General features: G+C 27.7%; 1 protein-coding gene across 1 annotated transcript in view; it reads right to left on the bottom strand.

The window, feature by feature from the left end:
- Positions 1 to 23305, bottom strand: part of SK (small conductance calcium-activated potassium channel) — a 249288-nt gene that overhangs the window by 21225 nt on the left and 204758 nt on the right. Inside the window, exons 4-6 of the mRNA XM_088274700.1 lie at positions 21977 to 22072; positions 10493 to 10666; positions 2996 to 3243 (exon numbers count right to left, since the gene is read on the bottom strand). Coding sequence (XP_088130826.1) covers positions 2996 to 3243; positions 10493 to 10666; positions 21977 to 22072 — 518 coding nt within the window. The remainder of the gene's footprint in view (positions 1 to 2995; positions 3244 to 10492; positions 10667 to 21976; positions 22073 to 23305) is intronic.

Genomic DNA, 23305 nt, shown 5'->3' with positions numbered 1-23305 from the left:
TATTTACATATGATTTCGTTTAATATTTTAATGGGAAAATATTCCACTGATACAGCAGTGTACGATAGAGAAAAATAAAGATAGTGACGATATATCAATTTAAAAAACGACTTGATGATCTTAAATGACATTTGTTTTATAGATCAACACGAGTATTTTGAGTGTTATATTGAAAAGAAATATTTCCATTTTTTTCTCTTAACTTGTAAGGTGTAACTTTACAATGAGAAATACAAAGAAAGTAATTTAAAAAAAAAAAAAAACTTATAAACTTACTATTAATTAAGTAAATCTAAATAAAATGTGGTTTACGAAGAGTGTTTGTAACTATCGATGTAAAATTGTTTTCATGTGAGTTTTTTTAACGGTCATATCCGTTTGGTACATTCTAGTGAGATTAAGTATTTCCAAAAAAAGATTGTATATATGATGTATATTTTTTTTCGTTTGTAAAAAAGTTATTCTCAAAACTGACGTAACGAAGCCATCTCAGTTTTTCTCTGACATACACTCTTTTATCGATGGAGCCCTGTTTAAATGAAAAATTATAGGTGGTATTTCTTAGTATTTAATAAATAGGTATATTCTGGCTTTTAAAATAATATTGGTGCTAAAGCTAAATGTGGAAGCGTTCGTAAATAATAAAACAAAATAATTAATATTGGAAAAAGCGACAATGATTGATTTGCAAAGCTTTTAATATTGCATTTAAATTAGACGAATAGTTGTACAACATATAATCACCACAGACAACAGTTCTCTGATTCGACACACAAAATAATAAATCAAAGTTTCGACATCAAGCTGAGTCCATTCACGTATTGGGTAGAAGAAAGGAATTGTGGAAGGTGTTATCTTCTTGGAATTGGGGAGAAAATGGACTGATCTCAGGAGTTCAAGATATTTAGCATTTTTACCTCCATTTTCAGCGTTGCTTCAGTTTTGATGTGATGAAGGCACGTCAATGTTCATAAAACATTACAATCTTAAAATCCAGTTTCAAAAAATGCAAAAAAAACATACCCTTGTAAAGAAAATTTTGTAATGAAACCTAAAATTAAAAATAATTTTACGCATCAAAAATATTTAATTTTTAATTAATATGTTTTAATTCAGTGATTCGTTCACGTAAAAAATACAAATATTTCTTTTAGATGATATTTACTTATTCTTGCATAATGATGTTTAAATATATTATTTAATATTATTAGCCGGTTTTTGTGTTTTAATTGTTGTTTTAAAATTGATTTAAATAAATAAAGTGACATGCATATATAAGAAGAAAGATTGATGAGACAAAATTAATAAAAAGCAAAACCAAAAAAAACATGTTTAATGAAAATCTAACTACAGAAAATAAAAGGAATTAGTATTTATTGGAAAAAGCGGGTAAATATTAACAAGAGAGAAAAAGGGAAAAAAATAATAAATCATATTGAATTGAGAGAAGAAATATGTAACACAAAATATTATAAATAAATCATCTTTACCAACAATAAATATTAACGATACATATTAATAATCCATGCTCTTTATTTGCGAATTCAGATGTTCAAATTATAATGCAAGTAAATCTACTCAGCTATGTGAATCACATAATCCAAACATTTTAAACATTCATTTTGCATTTGATAAAAAATTGCATAAAGCAAGCAAGGAATCATTCTGTTTAGAAAAAAAGTATTTTATTCCTCAATATAATTATCATTCAATCAATACCAAGTAATTCCAAATGTACAATTTAATACGTATCCATCGAAAAAATTAATAACCTTTAAAAATACAGTCTACTTCAAAAACACCTATTAAATTAGGAAATTAAAATTGAAGTTTCTAAAATCAGTTCTCAAATCAAAGAAAATACTCGTATATTATTTTATTGATTCAGCAATTATTTTGTTTGTAATATTTATCCATTTTTATTTCCAATTTTATTTTTGGTTATCCAACTTTTTCTTAGAATCTATTATGACACGTGTTTTGATACGTAAGTGACGTTATCAATCTATAAGAGGAGCAGAAGTTTATTATTTTTTATCACTGGTGCGGTGCTATGAAGCAAAAACATATCATTATTATATTGAAATAAAAAATCTGTTGGAGTTATCTATAACATTGTTAAGTGAACTCTGAAGAATTACTGTTTCATTATATTCATATAATTTTTGTTCCTTGATTCCTGTTTTGATTTTTCGGGAAGTCTTTTCTATTCCCACTGATAAAGAAACAGCTTCCAACCCCTCTTAATCTTTCAATGTACCATTGGAACAACTCTGATAATACAGATGTTTGATAATGACTCTTGATGCATGGAATCATGTGCCGAAATCGATTTTAGAAAAAATGGTATTTACATAACGTAAAATAAAAATAAATACCTAGAAAAAAATATATTTGAGTGTCATAATAAAAGCATTATTATATTTTACTTAGTAATAAAAAAAACAAGAGAAATTCGTTCATTCTGTACTACGAGTACAATATTTAATACTCGTAGCATTAAATATTGATATTATTTGGTAGGTACTATATATCATATTAAATTGTGAGCTTTGGAGTTCAATGAAAGTCATAATTAAATGACAGTTTGAGTTTTTAACAGATTTTATTTATTTTACCAACAAATTTGTGGGAATGTTTTTAAAAGATATTTTTAAATTGACATTTGGTGAGATAGCAAAAATAATTTTAATATAAAATGTAAGAAAACTATAATCATAGAATATATTATCCACATATTAAATGATAGATTATTCCCTTGCCAAATAGGTGTATTAATTATAAATTTAATATTTCCGAATAACTTTGAAAATTTTGTTGAATATTTTTCACAAAACACATATCATCTTGATCGATAAAATAATATAACACCCATTCGATTGATATCTTTTATAAGCGGAAATAAATAACTGATTTTAGAAACTTCAATTAAAACATATTATTCAATCATTTATTATATAGTAAGTAATGTAATCAAATAAAACTTTATAATTACCTTTCGCACTGCCTCAATGTCCAGCTGGCTATTATCCACAGGGATACCATGAAAACCAGAAGGACCGTTCCCGGACAGATGGTCATCAAGGTCTTAAGGACGAATCGAGTATTGAAGTTGATCCTGTTAAGGGCTCCTATGCTCCTCGATGATGCGTCAGTGAAGAGTTTGCTGTGTAGCAGCATCACTCGACATATCAGATATAGTCTCAGGAACATGGGCAGCGAGAGGGTCACATCGTATGGGACCTAATCACGGAATTAGTCATGTTATTTTTATACCACATACATAAAAATAAACAAATAAATCTTTTATTTCTGCTTTAATAAACTTATTTTTTTTTAAGTAATATGATTCTTATACTTAATATAACTGTATTTTTCTTAAGTTTTCGTTTAAAATTATACGTTTAACGTTGAAGATTTATAAAAAAATATTGGTTTTACTTATTGAATTGTATGTTCCATTTTTTTGAGTAAAAATATGCGCTGTGATTAGGATATCAAAATACATGGAAAATTCGCGGGTTACGATATTTTTACGAAAAAACCCATTTAAAAAAAAAAGAGTTGTTTGTGAATCAGTGAATTTATCGAACGGGATTTACGATTATTTTATTTTCCTTTTAACTTTCTATTTTTATTTTAAATGATTTAAAATGTATGGAAGTTATTTTGAATATGATATTTTCTTTCATTATTTATGAAAACATAAAAATGTTGTTTATCAATTCGACAATCAACTAGCGGCGAGCATTACTAAAATGAAATTTGATATATGAAATTTGAAAAACTAAAGAAAAAACATCAAATGACTTGTTTATTATTACCTCAATACAAAAATATCATTATTTGAGGAAATTTATTTACTTATATTAGTTAACAGCGCCAAAAAAAAAATTTTTTAAGGATATCAAAATTTAAACGTTTATGTTTTTTTATTTATTAAAATGGTAAACGATTCTTTTTTCTCGATTTTAAAGTCAAGTACGATTAAGTCTTTATAAGTTATATTGATAATTGTTTTAAAACAATGTTAGTTTATTGATTTGAAAAATTAAGTAATATAAGAATTACCATTTAGACAATTTCTATACATGATAACGAAAAATGATTTTGTTGTATAAACAAAATATATATACTGAAATCCGTTTTTTTTAATAGGGTTTTTATCTGAACACTTTAAAGCATATTTTATTTCAATTTAATACGACAATTACTACAGATCATGCATTAATTAATACAACGTAACTTATGTTTTTTTTAATGACATAATTCAGTTTACAAATAATTTTATCACCGTTTATAAAATAAGTTTAAACTCAAACCCAACAACTTATTGTATTGACACATTATTTCAGATTTTTAAAAATAAAACATTATACAAAAAATACTGCATTTTAAACGTTTATAACGTTTACATGTTAAAAATAAAAATTATAATGAGTAAAATGTACGAAAAAAAGCTTGCAGTGTTTTATTCATATGTTTGAAAATATTTTTTTTTTTACACATTTATTGACTTTGCTTGCTACTTTACATACAAAAAATACTAATCCAGTGGCTTTGTGTTGTAAAAAAACTTAAAATTACAAATAAAATACACTAATTTTTTGAGAAACCTTAAAAAGGACTTTGAAACACTAAATCGTTGATTTTTGGGACAAAAATCCTGTTCTGCTAGCTTCAATATTGAATTTAACGTATTTTCAGCTTTTAACTGAAAAAAACATTCTGAAATTGTTTTAAGACATTTTATTTTCTACGACCTCACATAATAATGTTTTTTTCATTTAGACTGATAATTCTCGACATGTAACTTAAAAAGAATATATTAAATTAAATAATCGTTTCTTTTAATTAAAGCATTTTTCAATTCTAAATAAAAAAAACATACAATCTAATCTAAATACACATTTTTTAAAAAGATAATGGTGGTTAATACGATTGGTCTGAGGCCCTAAAAAATCTCGATTTTGCCAACCAATTTTATCTCTCAAATGATTCCCAAATAAATATATATATATTTATTTCTGTAATTTTTAATAAACATATCAATACAAAGCGACTGGACTATACAATTTAACACCAGTAATAATAACCACTTCTAATTTGATCAAAATCAAGGTATTTACTGATATTTTACGACACCAATAGTATTATAAATAAACAATTTGTTATGCGATGGTTAAAACACGAATACGTACAATCCTACATCACTAATTAACACAATCATATTTTTAAGGAAAAGACTGAAATGGTCACTCAAAAATGTGAGAAAAGTGTTTCAACCTCTCAGACTAATTGACTTGGTTCATTTGGTGAGTCAATTTTATGAAGAAATGAATTAAAATAAAAAGCAATTAAACATAAAAATAAATTCAACTCAAAGGTCATGACTGAGTTCATACTAGGAGCGAATGTGACGGCGACAGCAAACATGCTATATCAAATCCAAGTTATAAGATTATATTGTAATGCATATGACTGACCGGACAGTTTTTGTAGAATTGCAACCTAGCGACCATAGATCGCTAACCGCGATATTGCAGAAAGGTCACTTGACCTTAGGCAGTCACTATGAATTGAACCCGTAAATAACGAAAACATGCGACAGAATAACATATGGCTGAGACAGACTAATACCCCTCACATTAAAGAGCTGACAATGATCAAGAAATACTATAGACAATACTTAGATAGACGCAATGTATCCTGCGCCGTATGCATTCGTGAAAATATTTTCCCGTTTTTAGGAGAAATAAAATATTTTGCATTTGTATTTCCTAAGGGTCTGCATTCATAAGCATAACGTCATTAGCACGTAACAAGCACGTAGCATTACATTAATCTGAGTCGTGGCCAGAGGACGGAGTGAGGGTACAAATTTTGATATTTTCAGAGGAATAGAATATTCGTTTTGAAAATTCAAATACAAAAATAAGCATAACATGTGAACACGTCTTAAAAACGTTTAAATTTGATATGAAGAATTCGCTACCGCTGTGCACTACCGTTCAAGCTCCAGTATGAACTTTAGTAACTCTGTAAAACCTTGGTTATGACGAAAAAATAATAAAATAATTGTTTACGACATAAAGTTGGCAAATGAAATGATTATGAGGCACACCACATTAAATTAATTAAGTCATGCCACATCAAATTTAAATGTTTATACGTTTTTTGAAACAGTCAATTTATAATCGAAGAAATAAATTTCGACTTTTTTTTCTTAAATGACTTAAAATATAAGTTTTTGAATAAAATTATTACTTTTTCGAACCCAATCATGCAAAAGATAAGTCTAGAGGTAAATTTAGCAATACGTACATCAATTCAACAAATTCCATTTTGAAGCTTTGAATGCTGGTACAAAATAACATTCGTTTATTTTTTTTATGAAAAAACGTAATCTTGTTACACAGTATGTATTAGATTGAGTATCAGAAGATACTTTCGTGAATTTCGAGTAAAAACCTAGGAATTTAATTCCTATTAGACCACTAATTAGATGTAGTTTTCTAAAGCAAGCCGCTTTGGCTTTACTTATAGCACTGAATTGACATACATACGTATTTGTGAACATCATTTTTACACAAATGTTCTGATAACACATATCTCGTATTGAAATATATCGTTAGTCAATATTTACTTCTTTCAAAGAATTAACAAAAATATAAAATGTACATAAAAAAGCTTTAAAATACTCTTGGATCATTTTTGGAACCCAATACATTACACAGATGAATAATTTTTTTTTTGTGAAAAAGCAATCTCGATATGATTTTACTTCTAGAAGTACATTTTCTGTAATTTGAATATTTATTAAACTCCTCTTTTAAAAATCCCACTCCTCGATCTAAAATCTAGAGCGCAGAACTGATCACCCTATATGAAATTTATGGCCAAGTTTACACTGCGTCGATCCGATAAATTATCCTATGCGCCATTGAGTACGAATAGGGAGGAAACAGGAAAATATTATTTATTGATTCTGCATTTACGTTATGGAAAAAGATGATGATTTAAATATAAAAATAAGACTACTTTTGACTTAATGTAAACACGACTAGTTTTGAGAATTACAGATGTACTCATTATCAGGTGAAAATGTAAACTTCATTGTATGTTCACTAAATTAAGTAATGTTAACATTAATAAGGTCGAAAATAGTCTTATTATCCAAGCGTTTTAGTTTTATCTTTGAGAAATAGTCAATATTTTCTAAATGTATTAATATGAGTCACAAATTTTTTGTCTTTTATTTTGTTGATTGAATATATTTTAATAAAAAAGCTTTATTGCTCGTATAATCCTATTTATTTTTAAGTTATTGAACGACACACGACAAGATAACATACGTTTTAATTGTCTGGTGTCCATTTTTTGTAAAATAAATTAAAAGTGCACGTTAAGAATAACAAAAATGCAACAAAAAGCTTTTGACTGTATTGAATATGTTTTTTTGTATTTTTGTCTTTACTACATATAACACAAATTTAATTGAAATACTTGGGTATTTTACGCAGGCTTATTAAGCAAATAAGCACGTAAAAAATCGAATTAAATGCATCCATGCACTTCAAGAAGTTAATGTTTTGAACCCTACGTTACAAAATATAATGCAGAAAAAATATTATGACAGAAAAAAAGTATTAAGTGCAAATCGCGATAAATAATTATTTCTCGTATTCGGTAACGATTTTTATGAATTGTTTTGTTGCTGCTATTAAAAGATTTATAAGGGCACCAAAAATCATTGCCAAGTGACCATCAAAGGCAAAAAAAGAGAGCAAACGATTTTTTGCTGTTATAATATTGAATGAAATATCAATATTGACCAAATTTGGGTGCGGCCGGACGACGTTTGGATGGAAGCCATATTTGACGCATGTAGCGACAATCATAAAACTAATTAGGGGTAGGTTTTTATTCTTATTTTAGCCTAGTTTTGGTGCCGTGTAAGGTTTCTGACTTTACCGACACCTACATAGGTGTATTATGGATCCTAAGCAGTTTAATCTCACCGCCCAGCCTTAGGTCTTTAATAAACCAGGAAACAAAGCGGAAGGCGGGCGAGTGTCTTCCGAGCAAGCGGTTAAATAAAATAAAAATAAAAAACAGATACCAAATATTTTAATTAAATTTGTCGTTGAGTAAATGTTCAAGACTTTACAGCTGATTGAAAATATATGTTTTTTAAATAAATAAAGTTTAACTGTAAATTATTTGACCATTAATGAACCAAGTCATATAAAACAAACAAACATTGCAAGTGTAAAGGACAAAACAAGAAGAAAAAACGTTGAAGGATATCAGAGATCTAGTAGAGTTTACTATGGAAATACACATCCAAAAACAACACGCACACAAACAGGCAAACACATGCATACATACACAGAATCTACAACATGAGTTCAAATAGTGATACAGACCTGAATTTGCTTATATATGGTTCCCTACAGTGTAAAAAAATATGATTTTAATTTCTCGTTTCCAAAAAATGCACTAATGATTGATGGGGCAAGGGTTAAATGGTGGAGATGAAGGCAAATGAAAATAAAAATGAGTTTTTTATATGTTAACCCTTTAAGACCAAATGATTATATTCCTTTTTTTAAATTTTTTTTTTCATGATAAAGAGAGATAATCAATTGTTTTCATATTTTTTAAAAATGTTTTTTACATCAAGTAACTGTTATTTTAGCTCATTTGCTACAAAAATGTCTAGTTCTGGATATTTGCAGTAACAAAAATAAAATCGTTTAAAAATGCGCCTTGATAGGTTTGACGCAAAAAGTAATTTACGAGTTTATATAGCTCAAAACGTTAAATATTTATTATTTTTTACAGCAGTTTTGAATTAAAAAGGCACGAGTTAGCGTTTTTATTATAAAAGGTGATACTTGAAAATAAAAATAATTAAAATTTTGGTATTATTAAAAAAATCTTACATTATGTAGTCTGTTTTGTCCTTATTTATTAATCTGAAACTCATTTACACCCACAGTACTAATTACTGAAATAAAAATTGTCAAGTTATGAATAAAGTGGAACAATGGAACCAAATTCGAAAAGAAAATACAATAATTTGAATAAATACTTGGTCTCAAAGGGTTACATTTATGTATATACCTTAAAATTCGTAGAAAAAAAAATTGTCATACAAAATTAATAATTGTAAGCGTCAATCATTAAACCAAAAAATGTTCATGAACACTTTTCACTTACAGTAATGAAAGAGCTTTTTTTAAATGATAAATAAATACATAACATTAAACTTTATTCAAAAATTGTGTATTCATCTCGTTTCATAAATATCAAAAAGAGAGTTTTGAACCGAAAAATAATTAAAGAAATGTTTAAATGATAAGATATAAATGTATAATTTATTCTATGTAAGAAAACCAATACATTTCGTTTTGCAAAGCATTACTTAAAGTCAAACTATTGGGGGTAAAAGAATCTATTTAAAACTTCATATAAGTAAGGAAATTTTTATTGAAAGGGTAGAAATTTTGTACGCTGAACATTGTAGTAATTTTAGATTTTGAAAAATCAATTTTATAAAGCTGACCTCATACAAAATAATATATTGGGGGCATAGACGTAAAACAGACAATCCACATTTTCATTAAAAAAATATCTTTTAAAACTTGTTTAAAATTAATTATATAATAAAAATGTAACTTTGTTTTCAAATCACAAAAAATAATTTATTATAACTTAGTTTTAATGTCTACCGGTAAGCTTCGAAACCGGTAGACATTATAATTAATTTTTAATTAAATATTTATCGTGATTTTAAAACAAAGTTACAACTTAATTATACAATGGAAAATTACAAAGTTAGTGCTTCAAATATTAATTATATTGGTTATAATTGTTATAGGTTTCCTGTCCTAAGCAAATCATTTTGCTGTTTCTTTAAGTACAATCATAATAGTGAACTTATAATGGAGAAATTGGGAAAATAACATTCAGTTAAGGTTGCTTAAAACGCTTCTAATATTCGTTTTGAGATCACATTTGTGTTTTATATGAAAGTTAATATCTACAACATTTTGAATGTGTTCAAATACTTGTTCGTAAATCTGGCTTTTCTCAAATTATGGCAGTTATTATTCTTTTTTTGACATCTCAATATAGATGAAGAAGAATATGGAGGTCTAGGCATTTACGTAGCTTACGACCGTAATAAAGTGATCTATCTATTTACCAATATACCATATGTCTCGTGTAAAATTCTAGTGTTTCGAGCGCAATGTTTCGAAATTGGATCATAAATAGGTAATTAATTTCTTGTTACTTTTAAAGTGTGGTCGTTTTACGTCTACAAGCTCAAATATTACTTTTAAACGCATTATTTTAAGGGTTGATATGAGACAGAACGTTCATCTAAACGTTCCTCATAGCGGGGAGCCTCTAAAATTACTGCAATTATTTTACGGTCTAGAATGTTCTAATTATATTAAAATTAATGGTCGTGCGTACTAACCAGCTCGTTGCCCATAATTCCTCCCTTATTGGCCAGCTTGGTGGTCCACATGAAGTAGTACTGCCCCGGGATGGGGTGGATCGCGCAGATTATGAGTTCTATACTGATCTGCGATATCCGCTGCCACGTCATAGCTATCCGCCAGTCGTCGGCGCAGTTGTCTATCATGAAAAGCTGAAACAAAAATATAAGAATGCCCACTTTAATAATGCTCTTTTACAAATGTGTTATCATCATAAATATCTGAAATAAAACCAAAATACCACATTAAAAATACTATTTTACAATGTGGGCAATGTTATGAATATTTCATTTCAACTACAAATAATTCCCGATTGTTAATATTTTTTACTTTGTATTTTTTCATGCAAATAACAAATTATAAAAATGTGACCTCAATGAGTTTTGCCGCAGCGCGGGCACATTTTAAAATGTTTATTTTTAAGTAAATATGAAAGAAATATGTATAAAATATAAATATTTACTCACAAACCAAAGATAAGATCATTAGATTGCTAAATCCTAAAAGTTTTTTGAGGTCTGTACCTACTGAAACTGTTATCTGAAAAATTTGCTGAAGATTTAAAATTGGGTAATAAAAACTTTTTAAGGCTTAGAAACACTTTGAGAATTTAAAATTACCCCGTAAAAGAAAACTTACCTTCAAAAAGCCCGTCGATAGGAACATTTCAATTATTGTACATGAATGCAGACTTTGAATGAAAAATAAAGTTATGTTGGGGTTTAAATATCCTTAATTTCATTAAAAAGTTGAATTTCAACCTTTGATAACTCAATTTCTTTGGGATATTTATTTAACAATTTCCTTTCTGATGACTCGAGATATATATGGTATTTTCCAAAGGTAATTTTATCGTGACTCGACGTTTTTTAGTCATTCAATTTATGCTTTGTTATTCGTAAATCAAATGTATAATGCATGATGACTGTGCTAACACATACCAACAATGATTTCGTAACTGAAATTTTGATGACTGATTTGGACTAAGTTAATCGTTTTTTTTTTAAATATCTATGGAGATAAGCTTGTATCACGTCAAGTTTTGATGTTACAGTCATATTATTGTTTGTATGGACCCCATACGTTGAAACTGTAATAGTGGTTGGTATCTAGACGTGTTTTAGTCTAAGGTCTGAGGGATTCAAAAGAAGGATTGAAAATTATTGAGTTAAAGTAAAAAAATATATACTTATTAATATTGAATACGATTATATGTTTATATATAAATATATTTATACATTAATAATAAGATAAACTTTAGTCAACATGATAAGTTAAAACATCCATAACTAAAAACCTGACGTGCTACATTTTTTTTGCTTTTATTTTGAATTCAACCATGCAAGTGCATAAAGTCAGTTACAAAATAAAAGTTGTAAATTGTTGGGCAGTGAATTTGTTGAATTAATAAATACAAAGACATGGTAAATTTCAAACAAGTATTTGTTATTTATTCGGTATTTACTTTTTAAAATAACATAATGATCTCAATATAAAATAAAACTTTATTTTGAGTGTCTCTAAATCCTTGTTCAAAAATCTCTTTGCACTAAGGAATATTTTTTTTATATTTTGACATCTCAACATGCATATATAGAGAATAAATTCTTCAGTGGAGAATCCAGTATTGTGAAAACGTATTTGGAAAAACCCAACATATTTTAACTAAATAACTGTTCAAATTATAAGTCACATAAGAATTTTATTCTGTGTGTTCAGGTATCTCTCCGCGTGTAAAATAATACGGTAAGGATCTTACATATATCTAAATAAAAAGGCTTCTTTAAATAAAAGCTTTCTCTCAACTTTAATCTCAAATATGAAGCGGCGTGAGATTTATGACATATAGTATATATGGGTTCCAAAAGTTTAAGTAGTGTGGTTGCCAATCCTGTGAAGAATAAAGAATGCTTAACGTGTATAAAATGGTCGCTAAGCCAGCCTATGACAGGTCATAAGCCCTGTTTTTGTTACTATTTTTGTACTTCCCCACATGAACAAACAATCGTTTATTAAAATTTTATATGATTTAAAAAAAATATTAAATAAAAAAATAAGTCATAACGAAAATCTCTGTAGACGGTATTCTTATTCGAAAGTAAAAGGGCATATAAATAAATTTAAAAAAAAACTCATGAATTGCATTCAAATTTTGACACAAATTTCCATTTGAATATACACGTATTTTAATATACCTGTGACAAGAAAAATAGTTTTTTTAACAAAAATGGCAGTGCCATCTACTTACTGTAGTAGCAGCACGCGCAATACTAAACATTGTTCATGGCAAAAAACGTGTTTATTGACAACCGGAAATTAAACTTTTTGTTTTGTTTTCTTCTTCATTTGACCCGACTGCGCCACAGCGACTCGTAGCCGGATATAACTAGTTAAATACGTAAATAATTATTCCTCCTAGAAAAAAGGCTTCAATCAATTTATTCGATGAAAAGGTTATTTTGAACACCAATTACTTCAACCAATTAATTGCTCCCTTAACAATTTCGCTAAATAATTTGTTCCACGGTGATTAATCACGTAAAAGGCAGAGCCTCATTAGTAGTTCCTTTACGGTGTCATTCAGGGCTGGATCAAGGGAAAGCTCGCCAGGCAAAAATTAATCAAGAGCTGCTCCTTGACAACTTGAGGGATGCTCACAGAATGCGCTCTCAATGCCATTATATGAATAAGGGAGGAACCGTGATATGTTGATTTTTTTGCATATAAAATAAACATTATTAATAATATGATAATGACTTAACATTTCGCCCCTATTGTACATGTAAACTAAAAAAAGGAACGGCTTCATTCCCTTCTTTATCCTTCAACGTCCCTAGGATACAAGTTTTAAATTAAGATTGATGATGATGTCAAATTGCGTTTAAAGAAAAAGCGGTATTTACCAAGTAAAAATTTAGATATCATTTGAAATTGAATACTTGAGTCAGTTAATATAAACACAACTTATTTTAAGAATACTTAAATTTAGATGTTTAAAGTACAGATGCTATTTACTACAAATGTTATCATGAATATAAAACCCATATAAATAAATTATTATTATAAATATATATATTTTAAAAATAAGGTGAATTTTATTATGCGCATAATAAATATAAACATATTGACAAACGTGTAAATCAATTCCATTACAATTCGTTAAAATGAATAAAAATAATGTTAAAATGAACCTTTTCAAAATTTCAACCAAAATAAAATACGCACATTACTCAAAAGGCTATCCCTATCGTATACTGATCGGGAACAGTTAATAAGTAATGTTTATTACCTTTTCATTTATTCTACACATCTGTTCACGCATTTTGGCTGTACCAAGCCAAGTGGCGTTAGCACGAAAATAACGGGCGCGTACATTTATAAAAATTTTAATGGATTCCATTATTCAATTATTTTACAACGTTCAGTTTTTGACCTACACTTTTATGCGCGATAATTTATTTCTCAAATTAGTGACCGATAAAAAAGGTAAAATTAGTATTTTTTTATTCAATTAAGAACGGAAAATCTAATTTTAGTTCCAAACAACAGAAAGCTGTACATTTAAAAAACAATTAAAAAAATAATATGTTTAAAAAAAAAAAAAAAAAAAAAAAAAATATATATATATATATATATATATATATATATATATATATATATATATATATATATATATATATATATATTTATATATATATATATATATATATATATATATATATATATATATATATATATATATATAAATATATATGTATATAAATATATATATATATATATATATATATAAATATATATGTATATATATATATATATATATATATATATATAACGTGGTAATATTTTCCTTTTGAAAATTAAGTGTAAATAATATGTAAAGTGGGTGTATAATAATAAAATAAACAATGTGTTGCTTTGTAATTAAAGTTTATTCTTAATTTATCTTTATAATAATTTTTATATCTATCTATCTATCTATCTATCTATCTTATTCTGACAGTTAATAATATTATCGGAAGTCTTTTGTTTAATTCTGAGCGACGCATGCGGCATCTGGTGGTAGAACTGTTTTATGTAGGTACTTTTTGTAAGTACTTAATAAAATGTATAGGTAGGTACCTAGTTATTTTATTACATCTCCCCCCTTGGGGATGAAAATTCATAGTGAAATTTTCACTCGTCCTCCGGATCATCTTCTTGTAGTGAAGGGACTGGTATAAGTTTAGTGATATGTAAAGTTTTTTTTTTTCTTTCTTCCTTTTTTTCCTTCTTTTTTTTCTTTTTTTTTTTTCTTTCTTTTTTTTTCGTTCTTTTTTCTTTCTTTCTTTTTTTTGTATTTTTTTTTCTTGACCCTTTTAAAGTAGACACAGTTTTTTTCAATCCATTTGTTTTTTTCTTTTGAATTCCTTCATTTTTATTCAGATCTCTTAAAGTATCTTCTAATATAACCAAATGTACAACTTTTAATTGTTCATCTGCATTTTCATTCGATTCTAAAACAGGATTCCTGCTTAGACAATCTACTTCTAAATTCTTCTTTCCTGGAGTATATTTTGTTTTATATTTTGTAGTATTTTTTTCTACTTTATTTTTATTTTCATTCTTCAAGCACTGTTTCTGTGTTATTTGCATGTCTTCATTTTTATTCTGATCTTTTAAAATATCTTCTAATTTAACCAAATTAACAACTTTTAATTGTTCATCTGCATTTTCATTCGATTTTAATACTGGATTCCTGCTTAGACAATCTACTTCTAAATTCTTCTTTCCTGGAGTATATTTTATTTTATCTTTCGTAGAAGTTTTTTCTACTTTATTTTTATTTTCATTTTTCAAGCACTGTTTCTGTGTTATTTGAATGTCTTCATTTTTATTCTGATCTTTTAAAATATCTTCTAATTTAACCAAATTTACAACTTTTAATTGTTCATTTGCATTTTCCTTCGATTCTAATACTGGATTCCTGCTCATACAATCTACTTCTAAATTCTTCTTTCCTGGAGTATATTTTATTTTATCTTTCGTAGAAGTTTTTTCTACTTTATTTTTATTTTCATTTTTCAAGCACTGTTTCTGTGTTATTTGTATGTCTTTATTTTTATTCTGATCTTTTAAATTATCTTCTAATTTAACCAAATTTACAACTTTTAATTGTTCATCTGCATTTTCATTCGATTTTAATACTGGATTCCTGCTTAGACAATCTACTTCTAAATTCTTCTTTCCTGGAGAATATTTTATTTTATATTTTGTAGAAATTTTTTCCACATTATTTTTATTTTCATTCTTCAAGCACTGTTTCTGTGTGATTTGTAAATCTTCATTTTTATTATTAATCTTATCATCGTCCTTTGTTTTAAACCAGCATGTTACTTCAGGGTGATATCGAGTTCCCTTATTTAATTTTTCACAAATCTTACATGGACTTTTATCTTTAATTTTACCACTAGTTCTTAGATTTCCATATCTTCTTTGATCCGAAAACCTTTTTTTATTTACAATGTTTTCGTGTTTTTTTACTTCATTGAATACATCGACTGTATCTTCTAATTTTTCTCTATCAATCTTATTAATTATAAATTCTGGTAAACCAGCCACAATAAGATCTACTAAGGTACCCATGTCGATCGTTCTTCTCATCTCCAACAAAAGTTTTTCCTTCCTTATGGCATAGTCTAACAAGGAACCGTCGTTATATTTAAAAGATAATGCAAACATTACATGGTTCCATCCCTTGTTTGTAAATGTTTTACAAAAGTTGTTTTTCCATACTATCCATTCTGAGTTCATGGAAAATTTTATCATCATCGAACTGTACCAATCTTCACAACTTTTATCCATAAACAATCTTAATATTTCAATTTTTTTCTCATCCGTTGTCACCTCAAAACGTGTACATTCTTTTTCAAAAATATCCATCCACTGGTTTGCATTAGGATTTTTGCTTGTAAATTTTTGAATGATGAACATCTCTGAAATATCTTTTAAATTTTGATGTTTGCTTACCTGAGCATTTTGTATTAATTTTTCTAGTAAGTTTTCTAATGTTTGAGGAGCAGTATCCATTTTTTTTAAATTTTGTTTCTTTATTTTTGATTAACAAAATTGTCGTTTTATAACGTGGTAATATTTTCCTTTTGAAAATTAAGTGTAAATAATATGTAAAGTGGGTGTATAATAATAAAATAAACAATGTGTTGCTTTGTAATTAAAGTTTATTCTTAATTTATCTTTATAATAATTTTTATATCTATCTATCTATCTATCTATCTATCTTATTCTGACAGTTAATAATATTATCGGAAGTCTTTTGTTTAATTCTGAGCGACGCATGCGGCATCTGGTGGTAGAACTGTTTTATGTAGGTACTTTTTGTAAGTACTTAATAAAATGTATAGGTAGGTACCTAGTTATTTTATTACATATATATATATATATATATATATATATATATGTATAGCAGTGGCGGTACTTCCGTAGAAGCCCATAAGCTTGGCTTGCCTAACAACTCCGAATAAAAATTACCAAATCTGCATGAAATGATTAAAAATACATAATTATTGTATGGTTGTTTTTAAAATATCGCGCGCTTGTTTGTGGTACTGGAATCATCTAGCCGAGAATAGCCGAGATTACAATGCATTGTTTTTCTTTATAATTTTTTTTGGGAGCTTACTGTACTGGGAATGGTATGAATGGAAGAAATTATAGGTGCGTCATGTATTCACGAAAGTGAAAAATAAGGGCTTGCCTTACTGGTAAACCCTAGGCACGCCGCTGATGTATAGTATATATCTTAAACTAGCTGTACCCACTTACATACGTGTTGTTGTATTAGTCTGTTTCAATGAAAAATAAAGAAAAAATAACACACATTCATATTTAATTTCATAATGCTTGTGAGGTAATGCAAGTACTGCAATCATTAAAACAACAATACAATGGAAAACGTTTAGTAACAACAGCTGTCAAGAAGTATGTTGTCATTAGAAATTTTAAGCAATTCGAGTGTTGCTGTAACGTTAAACAGATTGTTCTGCTTTTGCTTTTAACGAAATTTCATTTTATTAAATAAAGTATGAATGTCAGAAAAAAACCATCAGTCACAGATATGTAAAAAGAAACGCGTATTCAGATACAATCGTGTATAAAAAAAAATTAATAAGCCAAAACATACATTCTTACAGCCGGAATAACACTTGGAGAAATGCAAGTATCGACCCCATTTTCTTATGAATATTTTTTTTCTTTTGTTCATATTTTATTAATGTGTGGAAATAAGGGTTGTTTTTTTCTATTTCATCTGTTTGAGATTTTTATTTATTGCAAATAAAGTCAATTAAAGGAGGCTTCCATGGCTCTATGCGGTCCTTTTGATGAAATAGAAAAATAGTAATATAACACACTGTAAATTTTCCATGTGGGATTTGTATGAACAAGATGTAGCTTGTTTAAGTTTCATAACCTAGTTAAAGTAAGGACTTTTCTATAAAGAAGGACAAATGAGCGTTAGCCTAAAGGATACAAAAGTTTAAGTTTTTTTTTAGGATTTTATATAAAACTGATGAAACAAATTATTTTCTATGATGTATTTTGAACAGTTCACAAACAACTTTTTCAAAATGGTCGAAGTGTCCTTATATAATATGTCATAACTTTTATAAAAAATAGTTTTTCCCAATAAATTGGGTAGGCGATAAAAATGTTTAAAAAATGTTTTTGGTATCAGATTTTCATTTCCAATAACTTTGTGCCATATGAATTGAGTCCTATAATTTCCTTGTTATTGCAAAACATTTTTGTAACTCGATAATGTAATGGCATATAAATTAACTTGAATTCTCTCGGGAAGTGGCTATAACTAAAGAATTCATAATAACTGAAATTGGACCGGAACAATAATAATATTGTTATTACAAAAAATTGGATTTGAAAAGTTTGTTGCAGCATTATTACAATAACGGACATTTGATGAAAAATTCAAAACATTTGTTTGTTTTAATCATTCAATTTGTCAAACAAAACGAATTTAAAATACATTATTATAACCACAAAACTTCTGTTTAATTTTAGAAAATTCTATATAAGTAGATGGATTACGATAAAACACAGTTCTGAAATACGTTTTAAAATAAATATTTTGTTTTATTTTTAAGTTTTACTTTTACTTTATATAGTTTAATTATTAGATTGATGTTTTGTACTGACATTTCTTGGTAAATGCATTTTATACAATAAAATAACTACTATATAATTGTATTTACACGTATTTTATGTGACAAGTGATCGAATTTTGTCCTTTTAAACGTTATGAAAACCCAATAATTGGTCCCATAAAATACGTATGGAAAAAAAATGTATAACTGTTATCTTTTAATTATTTCATTTTTTTCATTTTTATCAAACATCAGTGATTAAAAATGATGTTTAACGCAACAAAACACGTGTCAAATAGATGAAATACGTGAAAAAAATAAAAATTTGTATTAAGTAAAGTTTAATTTAAAATACATAGATATTAATACAGAATGACCACCAATCAATAAATTTTTATAATTGGTTATGATTTTTTTAATTTCTAAAACCCGATAAAATTTTACAACTTTTTACCCATACAGAAACTGATTCAGTTTTTTTTCAGATTCTGTTTAGATTCTTATTCTTTTGTACCATGAATATTAAATATATATATCTGAAAATAACCTCACTGGACTATTGCAATGGATAATGTATGCATAAAAAATAACTCAATATATTTTATATATTTAAAACGTTTAATTTTACCCTCTCCTAAAAAATTCTGCATGCAAAAAAACTCTTTCCGAATATTTGTAAAAAACGGAATTTAATTCATAAATTAACATCTATGTTGATAACTCAGACAACGTGTACAGCAAAAGTTTGTTATATGTATATCGAATTTGTCAGTTGTAGAACTTCAATGCGGACACAAAGGAATACATTCGAATTGTGTTTACATAACGATAAGACCAACATGGCATCCAATATACAAAGTGTATGAACACAGTATTTGCGAGCGAAATGCATTTCTCCGATCCATTGAGTTTTTTGGTCCGTTTAATTTGAACTATTGAATTTTCTGTTCATCTTTGTCCTTTTTTGAGGACTAAATTAATGTTTCTATGTTATCCAACAACTTACTTACGAATGCGTTTCTAAATAATATCATTGACATTAATACAAGTACACTGGTGGTAGTAATATTTCCTGTACACCAAAGGCAATTTATGCACAATTTTTGCAATTGTTTATAACTTATAAAAAAAATTGTTGATAGATTTACTAAGGCTGTAGCTAATTTTGTGCTCAATACCTACTCTAGGCTAACTCAAATTACAAAATGGCGTATTCTGACTAAGATTCTTTGCATTTCAAGCCTCGTAAATTCAGGCGACACAAAAAATGAAGCCTTTGGCAGAATTATGCATTTGCTGAATAGGTACATAAAGATAACACTTATATCTACCTGAAAATAATGCTTAGTCACAGGATATACGTAAAACTTAACAAAAAAGGTCAAGTTACATTATTTAAAAAAATATTGCTTATAAACCCAACGTCTTTTATCACTTTTTGAGAAACATTTATGAAAACATTTATTTGAGAAATATGTGTTTTTATAAAATTTTCATTCACAAATATTTGAATTTCAGTCCATTTTCGTAGGCTTTAGTGGCCCACTATTGAAAAACAGGTTAACAATTGTGGTTTAGTGGGTCTAACCCAATATCTCAGAGTCCGCGGCACTAACTACGAGACCACAACCCGACTTTATACTAACCCAAAGTTATTTATTACTTTAAATCATAATGTGATTCCATAAACTTAATGCCAAATCAAAAGTTTAAAAAAAATACGCCCCTGAAAATCAAACCCAGGAACTCTAGCATCGTAATATAACGCGGTAACTATATCTTTATAAAGGCAGATCCAAAATTAATAGATTAAGAATAATAGTTTTATTTTTTTTAAATCAATCAACTTTGAAAAAAAGTGAATTTTGTTCCAGTTTAATTTTGATGGGGTTGGTTTTCAGTTTCAGTTTCTAGTTTTCTCAACTAATGTACTTCTAGTTTAATATAACCTCCGTATTGATCTTTAAACTTTTAATAAACAGTTAATGATGGTTGCGTGTTGTAATTCTCTGTTATTAACAAAACAATGCTTACTTTTCTTTTCGTATAGCTCGGCAAAATATACAAAGTAACTAAACAATATAAACTACAATGAGTCGTGCGCACTTTAGTTCAGATATCTAGTATTCTGAATAATGCTATTTGACTTCAAAGTTTTGGCTGAGAAATGTGTAAAATTTGGGCAGTGGATGTGTGTAGAATATTTGATGGACGTTTGTTTTGACATTAGGTGCTAAGAATAAAAATGAAATACAAGTTATTATCAAATTTACTTACTAACTTACTAACTGAATAACCATCACGCCGCTTCCCCGCAGGGGTAGGTAGAGAGAATATAACGCCACACCACTCTGTCCTCGCAAACATTCTTTGCCTCTTCCACGTTCATGCATCTCCTCATACATACCCGCCGATTGTATCGACTCCTAACCTGACCACTTTCAAGTATTTGGCATACTCGATCGTGCCAAGTTTTTCTCGGTTCTTCCTCTGCTCATTTTTACAATAACATTTGCCTCATAAATTTGTTTGACTGTTCGTTCCTCACATTCATTCTACATGTCCAAACAATATCAACACACATTTCTTAATTTTATCAATAATGCTTGTCTCAGCTTTGCATTTCTTCCTTATTTTACTATTAGAACATCTATCATACATCGTTTTGTCGTACATTTTTCTGAAAGATCGCATTTCGACTGCATTCAAATAATCAAATAATGTTCTTTAAAATATGTGTTGTATTTTAATTTTATTTTGATACTTAAATTTTGTTTATTATGAATAAAATTTTTAATTTAATTAATTAATTTCAAATCTCAATTGTCAAAATATGCTTAAAAAAATTTGGTCACATTTCGCTCACTCATTTTAACAACGTCATATATCAAATAACTTGATATTTCAGGCGATCGTTTTTAAAGCTTAAAAAGATTATAAAATGTATTAAAAATAAATATCAAGCCACTTATTGAATTTTCAAGTGTGTAAGAGATCTTTTTAGGTAAAACCTGAATGTTTTTTCTCCATTTGAAAAACATTTAGTACATTTAAAATATACTTAAAAAATGCATTTTCTTCAAAATGCAAAACAACACTTTCTGCCCTGTAGCGGGTTAATATTAAGTTAAAAATATGCCACTTTTGCTGGAATATAGTACATTTCCTAGGCATTCCGAAAACATGCACAGCTGAAAATTTACGACTTTTGATATATGGGGTTGTTGAAAGGAGTGAGCGATTTGCCATCTACTCGCCCGTTCTTGTTTGTTAATAGTATTGTTTAAATGTAAAAAGCATTTTTACCTGAACTTCCAACGCATGGTAGGCCACTATTAGTCCCAAAAGTATAACCGTCGATACTGAGATGAGAGTCTTCAATGCCGTGGAATAGAATGAAGCCTGAAAAGAAAGAAAAATAATATTGTTAGTATGATAACGTCATTTAAATGTTCACTCAGTAAAAAAAATAATTATAAGCTTTCGAAAATATACAGTTTCTTCGTATATCGCAATTTATTGTATCTTAATCAGTGAATTGATAGGGTAAAGGTTTTTATATAAAAATAAAACGGAGTTAAAAATATATATCAGGCAGCCGGCATTAATGTGATTTTCAAATAATTATCATTGCATACAGTAAAATAACAGCCTTTTATTTTTAAAGTTTTATTTTATTTGATCTGTTATCCAGTTTTTTCAGTGTTATCCGGTTGTTACCGGCATCATCAGACTGGTCCAGGCTGATGTCAAAGTAAATAAAGTGATCATTTAAACCAACCTTTGTTAGGTCGTGAGACCTGTAAATACCCACACTTTTTTATTCTCCTTCATCAATCTAATTTTTTTTTTAAAAAATGTTAATTTGTCAATGTAATTTTTTTTATATATATTCGATGAAAAATAAATCTCATTACATCGAACGTTTATAGGTACCACAAAATTTATGGTGAATGAAAAATTTACAAGTGACTTATAATGATTGTGAAAGATACGTTTGAAAGAGATACTTCATATTAAAAATCAGTCTTTAAAGGTGGTTTCAAAATACAGTCGAGAGTGAATTACTCGTATAGTAACAGGACATATTTTGGACATTGTGCTACTATCTGAATTGAAATGTACCCAAAATTATCTCAAAGTTTAGACAAAAGCAGGGCAATGATCTCATTGTTCCTGCATAATACGAACAATCGAAGCTGAACAAGTTCAATAACACAGGTGCTCAGTTTAATTCATCCAAAAGCACATGATTATCATGTTAGATACCCCATAATTCCAACTGAAACTCGTCTCCAGAGAAATACGTAAAGATTGTGTAATCTTACACAACATTGTCATTGATGAAACCACTCAAGCGGTATAACATAGCGAACAGAGTTATAAATTAAGGATAATAGTTTAAGATTTAACAATATGGTACGTTGGGGACTCGGTCGATTAATATCGTAAAATATTGCTACCATTACATATATTGTAAAATAAATAACAGTTATTTTCACTCTTGTGTATCCATAAAATGGTTTTCATAAGTCTAGTTTATAAAAGTGACAGGTTTGATTCCAATAATTGATTCGACATTCACTTTATGATAATAACTATTTATTAATGATTTAATTTTAGCACTTTTTATTA

This window comes from Brachycentrus maculatus, unplaced genomic scaffold, assembly GCF_059751285.1.
Source record: "Brachycentrus maculatus isolate JH-2025_06_01 unplaced genomic scaffold, ASM5975128v1 h1tg000708l, whole genome shotgun sequence".
NCBI classification, from domain to species: Eukaryota; Metazoa; Arthropoda; class Insecta; order Trichoptera; family Brachycentridae; genus Brachycentrus; species Brachycentrus maculatus.
Note: the sequence above shows the minus strand (reverse complement) of the source record. Positions and strands in the feature narration are given on the sequence as shown.